Source organism: Bison bison, unplaced genomic scaffold (assembly GCF_000754665.1).
Source record: "Bison bison bison isolate TAMUID 2011002044 unplaced genomic scaffold, Bison_UMD1.0 scf7180017864072, whole genome shotgun sequence".
In the NCBI taxonomy this organism is placed as follows: domain Eukaryota; kingdom Metazoa; phylum Chordata; class Mammalia; order Artiodactyla; family Bovidae; genus Bison; species Bison bison.
In genome coordinates this window covers 13,591,668-13,604,803 of record NW_011494644.1, presented here as the reverse complement: position 1 = coordinate 13,604,803, position 13,136 = coordinate 13,591,668, and the positions used below count along the sequence as shown (strand labels likewise).

The following is a 13,136-nucleotide window of genomic DNA, read 5'->3' as shown; positions in this document are numbered from 1 at the left end:
GGTGGGTGTAGGTTTGGCTGTGAGTGAGAAAAACAAATCAGAAGCCAATTTCTCTCTGTTCCACTATCCTCAGGCACCCAGCGTCATTCCAGCTCACCACTCTGCCACCTTTGTCTTCATGGTGCCAAGTGATGACATTCCCATGGCAATAATAAGAGGGAGGAAAGGATATAGAAAGGGCAAAGTGCAGCAAAGTTGCCCGATGTCACTTCAGCTTAGGTGTCATTGGCCAGAACTTACTAATATGGCCATACCCAGTTCTTAAGGAGACTGGGAAATGTAGTCTGTATTTGAGCACACATTTGTCCAGCTAAAATTTCTTCTACTGAAGAACAAATGATATTGGGGAAGAGCTAACCCACTCTATTGTAGCTGCTAAGTAGTAAAATTCAGACAGTCCACATCTGTGAGACTGCTGAGACCCTACTCTGTCAGGTAGGCTTTAATTCTATTTTTGTAGCAAAGATTTTTGGTCCTCTCTTCCTCACTGCATAAAGAAATTGCTAAGTACGACTTTAGAACACTCTATAACATTTCATTAGCTTTCAATTCAATAGCTAGAAACCATTTCCAAGCTAATGTGTATGTGTTTTGGTGGTTTTAAAATATACCTGCTTATGCTTTGATAATCATCTCTTCAAAAATAAAGCTTAATTCCACTTACCTTAAGTGGGGGCTCTATTTAGTGACTCACTTTTAGCAAATATATGGGGTAGAAGTGAAAATATGTGACATCTGAGACAAGATCATAAAAGGATCATTCATTTTAGAAAAAGTCAGATCCCATGTCATGAAGTCACTCAAGTAGTCCTATGGGGAGGCCCTCATGGAAGGTCCTGAGACCTCCAGTCAACAGCCTTGGAAGCGGGTTTGGATGGATTTCCCAGTCACAAACCTTCAGATGACTGCAGTCCCATCAGGTGTCTTGACTACGACCTTTTGAAAGACATGGGGCTAGACCAGCCACCTGTGCCACTCCTGAATTTCTGATCCACAGAAACTGTGAGATAAAAATGTTTGCTGTTCTAAACCAGCAACTTTAGGAGTACTTTGTCACACAGCAATAAAGGTCTTCCCAGTGGCTCAGCGGTAAAGAATTTATTTGCTTGCAATGCAGGAGATGCAGGTTCAATCCCTGGATTGGGAAGATCACGTGGAAAGGCAAATGGCAACCCACTCCAGTATTCTTGCCTGGAGAATCCCATGGACAAAGAAGTGTGGTGGGCTACAGTCCAGGGGGTCACAAAAGTCAGACTTGACTTAGTGACTAAACCACCACCACCACAACATAGGTCTCAATGCAAATTCAGTGCTCTTCCGATTTGAGAATTAGAGAAAGTAGAAAATACCACCTTGATAGACAAAATCTGTATTTCAAATGGCTGTGTCCTAGCTCATGACCTGCTTTTAAATATTTTGTAGATGTGTTTGGATGAGATGCTCTGGATACTGCTGTGAGGAGGAAAAACCAGTAAGTCATTCCTGCTAGAACATATTGCTAATATCACATCCCAGGAAACAGCTGAACCTGCTGTTGGCCAATTATCACCAAGAGAAACAGCTCAGTATCAATGAAGCCAACATCAGAATGATGAGTTTTGGCAAACTCTCTTCAGTATCCAGATGGATAACGCTGAATAATTCTACTCAACAGGTTAACTTATTCAGTTATCTGGGGAAGCACTGTGGAGCTTAATTACCTTAGCAGATCTATTAGGATGCATTTCTGTTGAAAGTAGAAGCTTCCATGGAAGAATATCAAGGGTATTTTATGATAGAGATGAATTGTTAGATCTTGTTCCACAAATATCCCAAGTCAAAGGTCATGCTTCACAATGCAGGTCCTTGAACTTTCATACCAAGATATCACCTCTGCCTACTATCTCAAAGCAGGGGGAGAGGGAAACCAGAGAAACATGTCCCAACACGGGTACTTGGTATCATCTGGTGGAAAGACTTTTTAAACTACAATCTGCCCTCCTCTCTCTGCATCTGGAGTCTAAAATTAGCACCTAGTCCTTCACTGAGAATCACCATCATCAAAAGCCACCATTACTAGGGAAAACAGGTTTCAAAAAACCTTCAGAAATTAGAGGCTGAGAAAAAGTTGAAACCTACCAACACCTTTGACATAACAATACAAAGTTCTTGTATGTTGGGTATTTTTATTATGGACTTCCCTGGTGGCTCAGGTGGTAAAGAATCTGCCTGCAATGTGGGAGACCTGGGTTTGATCCCTGGGTTGGGAAGATCCCCTGGAGAAGGGAAAGGCTACCTACTCCAGTATTCTGGCCTGGAGAATTCCATGGACTATATAGTCCATGGGGTTCTAAAGAGTCGGACACAACTGAGTGGCTATCACTTTCACTTTCAAGGAGCTCTTATTTAAAATATAGATGAGAAGATGATTCTTCCAATAGGATCCTTGAAGGCTGTGATTGGAATAAGGTATGTTACCTTTTTGCCCCAATCAATTGGAAGTTTGGAGCTAAATTTAATGCTCACAGTAAATGTATTAGTTTTAGGGGCCGTCATGTTTTTTTCTTCCTCTTGGTATGTGAATTTTTATTTCCTATTTCTATTCCGACAGCCTTTGCAGTTTATGTTTCTTCTTTTATCATATGATGTCTCTATCACTTTGGGAAACATGCAGCATATAAATTACCAATGAAGAAAATGAAAGTGGCAGGGATAGTACTCAGGTTTTCTTCTTGGTCACAGCTATCAAAAAGCACTTTCAGAACCAGGTGCAAGGAACTCCAAGAAGACTTAGGCAAATGTCCCTTTAAGGAGTGGGCCCTCAGAAGCAGCTAGCATCAGAGAAATCCCTCCTTGGCACTGCTAACAAAGCTCCACAACTCTCCACAAATGACTTACCCTCTCAAGGCTCCAAGGCAAGTCAAGCCTCCAGGAGAAAGTAGCCAGGTAGATAAAAGGCCCAGGCTGTAAGGCTAATTCCCAGCTCAGAAGCACAGCTATCTATCTGGCACTCCCACTCCTGTTGGATGATGTGGCTCATTGTGTAGGTTTTATCGCCTCCTCTGGAGAGAGAACTCTGAGCCATCAGCCTTCTCAGATAAGAGTTGAGAGCTTCTCTTCTTGTGACAGTAATGTTTCTGCCTTCTTAAAACCCCACTTGAAAGGCCTGGAGAGGGAAGGATCTCAAAAAAGGCAAGTAGGGTGTGCCTTTGGGATTTCTAAATCAACCATCAAAAGTAGAGAAGGAAAAAAAAGGGGGTGGGAGGAGTCTTCTTTACAAGAAAATATATGATGGACCAGACAAATGAGGGTGGAAAGGGGCTCTTCAGAGCTCACAGCACAGAAGGCAGACTCCTTCCAACGTGCACTCAAGCCCACCACCAGCCTTTTCCTGGGCTGCAGTGCACCTCTGCTCTTCATGAGAAATACACTGGGCTCACACAGAGCTATAAAAATATCTCTCCACCCACTGAAAGTCTGATTAATCAGCCAAGTTCTCACCCAGGTGTCACAGAGGTGGCAGTGATATATATGATAGTGACATGAGGGTGCGGGGAAGGCACAAAGGGTCTTACTTAGCAGGCAGGAGGATTCGGAGCATAGAACTTGAAAAGCATGAGCTCTGAAGCCAGGTGGCAGTCTGCATCCCAGTTTCAACACGTGCAAGTTATGCGACCTTGGAGAAGGTTATTAGTGAACATATCCCTTTTCCACCTCTGCAAGAACGAGGTTCATAATAGCACCTGTATCATAGAATTACTGAGAGGGTTAAATGGATTAAATCATCACCTGCATGTTGAACAGTTCCTGGCACATAGTAAGCACTCAGTAAACTCCAGTTGTAATGATAGGATGAGGATAACAATGGACAATGTTGAAAGTTACAAGATGATTAGGTGTTTCCCAGGTGCATAGAACATTCTTGAAAGAAGCAACTAAAATAAAGGCAGAGAAGCAAGAGAGATAGTGAGGCAGCAGGAAGCCATCTGGAAGGCAAGGTGGGAGTGAAGCAGACAAAAAGGAAGGGTCCAGGCCACACAGGGCTTCATACACTTTGTCACAGCGATGCGCTGTAGCTAACAGCTGGAGGCTGCAGAGAGCCATTTCAGAATTATCAGCAGAAGTGAAACATTAAAGGGTAAAATGCTAGAATGGTTTAAAATTACTTTTAACTGGTTCAGGTTAAAAAAAAAAAAACTACTGATAATAAGCTTTTACTGTGACAAAGTAACCATATGAGAACAACCCTTCCATGGTGTACAAGCATAAACCTAAACAAAATATATAAAGCAACTGTTTTCAGGTCATAAACAACAGGCAGCACAAGACTGCAATTGCAGGGTGAGAGGAAATTCATATGGTGAGCCCCATGTCCTCCCTGGCTCATTGCCTGGGGACAATTTCCCAACCATAGTCTTATGTTGGGGTAGCAGAAGGGGCTGGAATTTATAGGGTCAGGCCACAGAGAGAAGAAAACTCGGCAGAGAGGGGGCCTCAGAAGCTTGTGTGTGGGTTCCCTATGAGTGACTGGCTGAAGGCTGGGCAGCCCAGTGCAAGCTGAGATTAAACCAGACTTACCAGGGAGCAGCCACTATGAGATTGAAAATGGAAGACAGCTATGAAAATTTAAGCATCTGTAGGGGATATCTGAAAAATCTTATTAATACCCCAGGCATCCAGACACCAGAAAGACCACAGCTTAAGAGTAAAACATTCTGAAGGTCTACATAAGATCCACCTGCACAAAACCTAAAACCAAGCCCTGACAAGATCCACAAGGAAGACAAGAGTTTGGAAGCTGAGTCCCCGTCAAGTTAGACAGGCTTGGGAGCCAGCCACCATGGGATTTCCAGAGATCTACCCTAACATAAAAACAAAAAAATCAAACCAACAGAAGTTTAAGGAGGTCGGTTAGTAATTGAACTACCTATTAGAACCAAAAAATCAGCCCTCTTCAAAGAAAGCTAACAGAACACAGTTGTTACAACATAGCACTTACAAAGTTCAGCATACAGTCAAATATTAACAGGCATACAAAGAAACAAGAAAACTTGATCATAATCTAAAAAAAGACAATAGAAATCAACCCTCACATGGCCTAGAGCCTAGATGATGGATTCAGCACTAAAGACTTTAAAGAGCTATTACAAATGTAAGAAATATGTCCAAAGAATTAAAGAAAATATTGTTTAAATGAGTAAACAGAGTATCTCAGCAAATAAATGGTAACTATAAAAAAGAATCAAATTAAAATTCTAGAGTTGAAAAAACTGTGTGTGTATGTGTTGAGAGAAATGGAAATAGAAAGAAAGCAAATGCTGCAATATTAGCAGCTGACAAAGGGTACACAGCTATTCACTGTACTTACCAGAATCTCTATAGATTAAAAAATTTTTAGAAATGATTAAAGAAATATTAAAGACATTATTGTTTTATGTATATATCTTTGTGTGTGTTATTGTAGGACAAGAAGGAAAATGTGATAACTTAATCAAGTTTGTATTTGAGATGCTCTCTTCCAGTGAAATGGAACTGAACTGATACAGGGCCTCATCCTGGGTGAGGCACAAGATCACCTCTTGGTGACTGCAATTGTCTAGGAGGTAGGGGACCTGGTCCAAGAAAACAGCAACATGGCTGGAGAAGAAGAAAGACGATCTGCAAGGCTTTGCCAATGCCATGTGTAGAGTAAGACAAAAGCGGGGGTGGGGGTCCAGGATGATCCCCAATTTACCATCATGCCTTACTGGGTATAATAGGATATAATTTTCTGGGAAAAAATCCAGAGGAGGGGCAATTTAAGAGAAAAAAAGAAAATCTGTTCATCTTTGGACATTGGAATTTAAGGAACTGTATATAGGGCTATCAGAGAAGGCAATGGCACCCCACACCAGTACTCTTGCCTGGAAAATCCCATGGACAGAGGAGCCTGGTGGGCTGCAGTTCATGGGGTCGCTAAGAGTCGGACACAACTGAGCGACTTCACTTTCACTTTTCACTTTCATGCATTGGAGAAGGAAATGGCAACCCGCTCCAGTGTCCTTGCCTGGAGAATCCCAGGGATGGGGGAGTCTGGTGGGCTGCCATCTCTGGGGTCGCACAGAGTCGAACACGACTGAAGCGACTTGCAGCAGCAGCAGCAGCAGCATATAGGGCTATAAGTAGCAGATCTAAAACTCAGGAGGGAGGCATGGATCGAATACAGCTATCTTGAGGTGATTGGTACACAGTTGCTCCTAGGGATGACAACAAAACCAATCCTAGGAGACAACAGTGCATCAGGAGTGGGCAGAAGATGAGGGAAATGACAAAGAAGTAGAAAAGAGGGAGGAGGAGAGCCAGCTAGCGGCAAGGATGCCAAGCCAGTGACAAACCAAAACCCAGGGTGTGAGCAACGTTGCCAGATGCCGGATAAACATTGAGTGTCTACTGCATCAGGCAAACAGGAGGCTATTGAGGAAACTGGGCTGTGCTGATGCAGTGGGTCTAGAAGAGTCCAAATGGAGGTAGCCAACTACTAAAGTGGTACTTATGGTTACAAAGTTGGATTGATACATCGCTCTAAAATTCAAATTAAAATACTCTCCAAAAAGGTAGGATAATGTATGCACATCCCCAGAAACATTTATTGTGAGATGTACACATATGTCAGAGGCTGAGGAGACATTTTCACTAGTTGCCACACTAACTAAACTAGTGTAACATAATTTCCACCCACCACAGAGGCACATACAGAAGACATGGCTCATCACCATTATCCGCCCTGCTAGGAACCCAGAGGCTACACCGACCAGCAAATCAAGCAATCGATCTCTATTTCACAGCATGTGTTCTCCACAGAGATCTACTCCTCAACCCAAACCCACCTCAGCAGCATCTTTCTTATTTTTAATTTTTATTTTATATTGTAGCACAGTTGATTAACAATGCTGTTAATTTCAGGTGGACAGCAAAGTGATTCCATGATGCATACACGTGTATCTATTCCTTTTCAAATTCTTCTCCCATTTAGGTTATTATAGAATATTGAAGAGCTCCCCATGCTATACAGTAGGTCCTTGTTGGTTATCTATGTAGCAGCACCTCTTTTCTAAGCTCCTTTGGGGAACACAACTCTCTAAGGGTACAGGAGCCATGGGTGAGTGTGTCTCATCCCCATTATTTGTGTGAGAGTGATGAGAACCCAAATGTACCAGAATGTTGAATACAAGCTTGGGAACAGGAAAGAGACCAAAAGCAGGGAAGAATAAAGGAACTAATAGAATTCTGTGGCATAAGAGAGCCAACTTAATAGGAGGGGCCATCAAGAACCCACTTCTGATCAGCAGCCATGTACTAGAGGAATGTCTTCTAGAAACTGGACTCTCCGGTTGGGGCTGAAAGAGGGGACGTTACCCCAGGTCTGGAATAAAGTGAAGATAGAATGAAGAAGGCTAAAGGCTCTTTATAAATCTTGTTTGCTGACAGATCCTGGGTCTACAAGAAACTTCCATTGCTGAGTCACAGAACAGAACAGAAAAAGCAAAAGGGAACATATAAAACCATCTTCTAATGGAAAACAAAGGTAGCATCAGCTGGGAGACTTGGAGAAAAACAGATTTTTATTATAAAAAGATCTCTCTATATAATTTATGACAAGAAACAGAAGAGACTTGGATAAACTGTGTACAAGTTGTTCTCAATAAGACAAAGGGTTGGGAGAGAATAAAAAAATATGACTCCAGTAAAAGACAAAGAAGTTGCCATGAGAAGAGCACAGCCTAAGACTACAGCAGCAACTCAACGACTACAGCCTAAGAGCTACAAATTGGAAACAAACTGAATACCTGCCAAGATAGAATGGATAAAAAAAGAGAATAGGATAGATAAATAAACTTAGGTATTTACCTCTCAAGAAACACCATATATTGATGAAAATGAATGAACTTCATCTACCCTCAAAAACATGGTTGAGTCTCACAAGTATAAGGCTAAACAGAAAACCATAAATATAATGTGACCCCCTTGAGATGAAGGTAAAACATGAAAACAAACAATGACAGGTGACTGAGGAAGAGATAATAGGAAAAACTTCAAAGGTACTTCAGGGTGCTGGTAACACCTTATTCCTTAACCTGGGGGGTTGTTGCATGAGTGTTCATATTTGATAATAATCGAACTGTACTCTCAAACTTTTCTGTATCACACTTTGACCAAAATGTTAAAGGATAGCTACTGAAATAAAATCAAGCTACAATGAAACTGAAACTTTCAACCATAATGAAAATAAGTTCTAAAGGCAATAGTAAAAATTGTTTTAAATGACACCAAACAACTAAATCCATGAAGTGGTAGACAGACTCAAGAATGAACAGAGAAGTGCAAAAAAAGAGGAAAATGATGTGAGAAGAGACCCGTTTTGTGGAAAATATCAAATGAAGATCTAGCATTCGAATGGGAGGCACTCCTGAAGAAAAGAAAAGAAAAAAAAAAAAAAACAGAAATAACAACCATTCAAGATGTGAGAGCAAACTAACCTAGGCTAGAAGGAAGACCCAAGACATTAATCCAAGAAGCTGACACTGTGAGAAACTGAGATATATTTATATACAATGGAACACCATAGTTCATGAAAATAAGTAAACTTCAGAAAGAAGCAAGTTTAGTTTAAGACAGCCTCACAAGATTATTCAATAAATAGCACTGAGAAAACTGCTTTTAAAATATTATAATTCATGTGTCTAATAAAATTCCACATGACACATTCTAAAAACACAAGATCTACTAATAAATTCTGTATGTACATAAACTCCCTGGGTAGATTGTAAACTCCTTGGACCAGACAACAAATATTATACTTCTTTGGGCTCAGAGGTTAAAGCATCTGCTTGGAATGCGGGAGACCTGGGTTCGATCCCTGGGTCTGGAAGATCCTCTGGAGAAGGAAATGGCAACCCACTCCAGTACTTTTGCCTGGAGAATCCCATGGATGGAGGAGCCTGGTAGGCTACAGTCCATGGGGTTGCAAAGAGTCGGACACGACTGAGTGACTTCACTTTCACTTTCACTTTCTTTCCACCCAGAAAACATTTGGGTAAACATTCCTGTAATGAATGAGTAATTAGGAATGAATATATGAATGAACACAAATGAATGAATGAATGAATGAACATTAAGATCTCAACCAAATCGTCACTGCTGAGTTTGTTGGGTGATTTCCAACTCCAGTCTGACCAACTTGATGCAGCTTTGCATTATTCCCTCCTGAACTTTGTTTATAGAGAAGAAATAGAAACTTCTCAGAGTGAATGGCAGAGGGAGGTAGCCTGCATGGCAAGTGGCCCTGTTCTCAGAGGGTAACCTCTCACGGACTGGGTGGCTTTGCTCCTTACACTGAAGGAAAGGGACACTCCATCCCCAGTGACAGTCACTGACCAGGTGAGGGAACCTGCCCTTGGTGATCCATAAGCCCGAGGCTATAGCTATGGCAGGGTGGGGATGGTACCCAACTAACATCTGTGCCCAACGTGGCTCGACCACAGAGGATGCTTCAGTATCCACCAGTGGCCAACACATCAACTCCCTGTGCAACACCCTGTGTCCTGCAGGGATAAATGAGTGGACCCCCAAACAGTAGGATGTTAGGGCTCACCTGACACAAGGCAGTCCCAAGAGAACAGCAAACAGACATCGTCTCAGAAACGGCAGTTTCCCTAAAAACCAACCTGCAGTCCTCTGAACTGATGCAAGCCAACGTAGTACACCTGCTCTACACGCAGAACACATCTTCACAGCCCTGCCACAGCCCCAAGATGCTTGTAACAAAGCGTGAGCAGTCATAACTCAGGGTTCACCTTGGCAAAAATAAATAAATAAGCAGAAGGAATCTTCCATCAGAAAATAAATGGCCTTTCTCCAGGCTCAGAGTATGGATTACCCTCCTAAAGAACAAATACAGTATTTTCCCCAGCCAACATCACACCATAAAGTCCAGCTTTACTCAACTAGGGACCCCTGACCCCCACCCCTTCGACATATATCCAGAGAAAACTATAATTCAAAAAGATATGTGGCACTCAAGTGTTCACTGCAGCATTATTTACAATAGCCAAGACATGGAAATCACCTAATGAACACCAGCAGATGAATGGATAAAGAAGATGTGGTACATATACAATGGAATATATTAGTCATAAAAAAGAATGACATAATGCCATTTGAAGCAACATGGATGCTAAGCGAAGTAAGCCAAAGACAAGTATCATTTGATATCACCTACATGTGAAATAAAACCATGATACAAATGAACTTATATATAAAACAGAGACAGACCCAGACATAAAAAACAAACTGGTTACCAAATGCGAAAGGTAGGGGAGGGGCAAATTAAGAGTTTGAGATTAACACACATACACACTACAAATGGCAACCCACTCCAGTATTCTTGCCTGGGAAATCCCATAGACGGGAGCCCAGTGGACTACAGTCCATGGGTCACAAAAGAGTCAGACACAAGTTGAGAGACTAAACAACAATATATAAAACAGATAGACAACAAGGACCTACTCTATAGCACAAGGAACTATATTTGATGTTTTGTACTAACTTAAAAGGAAACTTAAATATCAAACTATATTTGATATTTCATAATAAAAGGAAAAGAATAGTTAAAAATAGATACATACGTATGTATAACTGAATCACTTTACTGTATACCTGAAACTAATACAACATTGTAAATCAACTATACTTTAAAAAGAGAGAGAGTTGCTTGAAACACATAGACTTTTGGCCCAGTTCTCATGGCTTCTGCTCCATGGGGCTAAATACACAGGAGGCTCTTGGTCCCTCCTGCAAACTGGTGACTGAACGGGGGGAACCTACTCAAACAAACACCAGCACCCCACCCCCCGAATCAATGCACCACTGCCCAGCTCCCCACTGGAGCAGACCCCTGCTCAGGACACAAGGAAGATGGGGCCTCACCTCACCTGCCAAACACCCACAGCTCAGCCTCAGTCTTCTTTGTGGCCATCAGGATGGGCTCCTTTTGGAGGCAGTCAGGGCTCTATTTTTTGCTTCCAAGTCCTTGTCTGAATATCCTCTAGCCAACTAAAGGCAAGGAGATATGCAGGCACAGCTTTCCTCTCTGGCCCTCAGTCTGTCTGGACACAGTGAGCAGCTGCTGGGCCTGAGGAGCCTGGCTCTGGCCACATCACTCCCCCTTCCTCTGACCCCCTCCGGCCTCTCCCCTAAACCCAGCCCACTGGGCCCTGAGCTTCACTGCTTCATCATGGAAATAAGCAAGCCTCTACAAGGAGGCCTGGGAGATACCATGAGTTCAGTTCCAGGCCATGGCAATAAAGCTTATATTAATATCACGATGAAGGGAATCACTGAATCATTTAGTTTCCCAGTGTAAAAGTTATGTTTATGGACTTCTCTGGTGGTCCAGTGGTTAAGACTCCAAGCTTCCACTGCAGGAGGCATGGGTTCAATCTCTGGCTGGGGAACTCAGATCTCATAGGCCACACGGAGCGGCCAAATAAATAAAATAAAATATCCTTTTTTAAAAAGTTGTGTTTACACTACATTGTGTAGTTTATTAAGTGTGCAATAGCATTATGTCCAAACAGTGTACGTACCTTAATTAAAAACCATTTTAGCAATAAAAAATGTTAACCAGCATCTTACAATGTAGTATTGCCACAAACCTTAGATTTGTTTAAAAAAAAACAACAAAAAACTGCAGTATCTGAGAAGTGCAATAAGGCAAAGTGTAATAAAACGTGGTATGACTGTCGAGAAGTAAGCAAACAACATGGGCGAGAGCAAGAAAGCTATCCCATGTCCCTGTCCTTGCTTGTTGCATCTCCTGCTGATCAACTGTGCAGCAAGTTCGGCTTCCCTGGCCCAGAACTGAAACTCCCCACCTTTCCCTTGGAAGAAATGTGCCAAGAGAAAGCGCACTGGTTCAGACTATTACACTTAAAAGCAAAGATACGGGCCATCTGAGGTAATTTTAACTTCCCTATTTTAGAAAGTAAATTTCAACTTCTTGTTTTAAAACAGTGTGTTACCAGGAACACAGCATTCCAAAACAAGACGGGAAACCGATCTGGCTTGGCCTCAGCAGATGTAGTACCTAGGCAAACATCTGGCCGAATCAACCTAATTCTCTATCCTAAAAAAAAAACTCTGTCTTCCTCATTTTAATTTTTTAATTAAGGAGTTGATTTCACCAGGCTACAGAGGGGGCACTGTCCCAGGATGAATTCAGTCACCATGTTCTCTGGTTCGTTCCCAACCCTAAGGCAGGGTTACACTGTTACAGAGGCAATCAAAATAATTGCTGGCTATTTCCACCTGGACACAGATTTCAAATGATTCTGATCTGGACAAGATTCAAAGCACCATTCAAAGGCCTCAAGTCAACAGACGGCCATTAACAGGGCTACAATCTCCCCAACAGCTGGGCCCCATCGTGGACAAGAGGGAAATAGAGCCACACTATCGGTGATCAAGATTCCATCAACTGGAAAATAACATGTGGGGAGCTGAAGGCTGTCTCCCAAGTTGGTATCCAAAGGAACCAAAACATTCACCATAGATTTTTCAGGGCACCAGGTCCATCTCACACAAAGAAGTCGTCTGGGCAAAAGTGATCTCTGAACTTGTTCCTGCCGCATCATGGTTAGACCTGGCCACAACTGATGGCCAGGGTCTTAGATGAACGACAGCCCCAGATGGCTCCCTTGGGTGGCTAACCTCCCAGGCTGGGCGGGCTCCTTACCGTCCAACTCCTCCACGGAGATGTTAGCCAGCTGCTCGCTGTCGCTGCCAGCAGAGAGAGATCGGTTGAGGTAATTCCCCTTGTACAACAGGCCAGCGGTCACATGGTGAAAAGGCATCTTCTCCCTGCTCACGAGAGACGGGAGGTAGAGGGGGAGAGAAAGACATCATCATCCATTCCTCTTTTCCCTCCTGAAGGACCATCCCGGTGTTTGGACGGCCAGGGGTATTTTTTTTAATAACAATAACATTGGTAGAGGGAAAGTCAGAGAGCACCAGGGTCCCCCTAGCCAGAATGATTCCCAAATGCCCCCAAATTCTATCCTTTCCTTCACTGTACATCTTACTTCATTTTCCCCATTTAATAATGAACTTAAGCCATGGGG

General features: G+C 42.5%; 1 protein-coding gene across 1 annotated transcript in view; it reads right to left on the bottom strand.

The window, feature by feature from the left end:
* The window catches only part of CALN1 (calneuron 1), a gene marked incomplete at its 3' end in the record, with an annotated part of 184,001 nt that extends 171,129 nt beyond the window's left edge, over positions 1–12,872 (bottom strand). Inside the window, exon 1 of the mRNA XM_010837462.1 lies at positions 12,752–12,872. Within this exon, the coding sequence (XP_010835764.1) occupies positions 12,752–12,869 (118 nt within the window). The remainder of the gene's footprint in view (positions 1–12,751) is intronic.
* Positions 12,873–13,136: the final 264 nt, after the last annotated feature.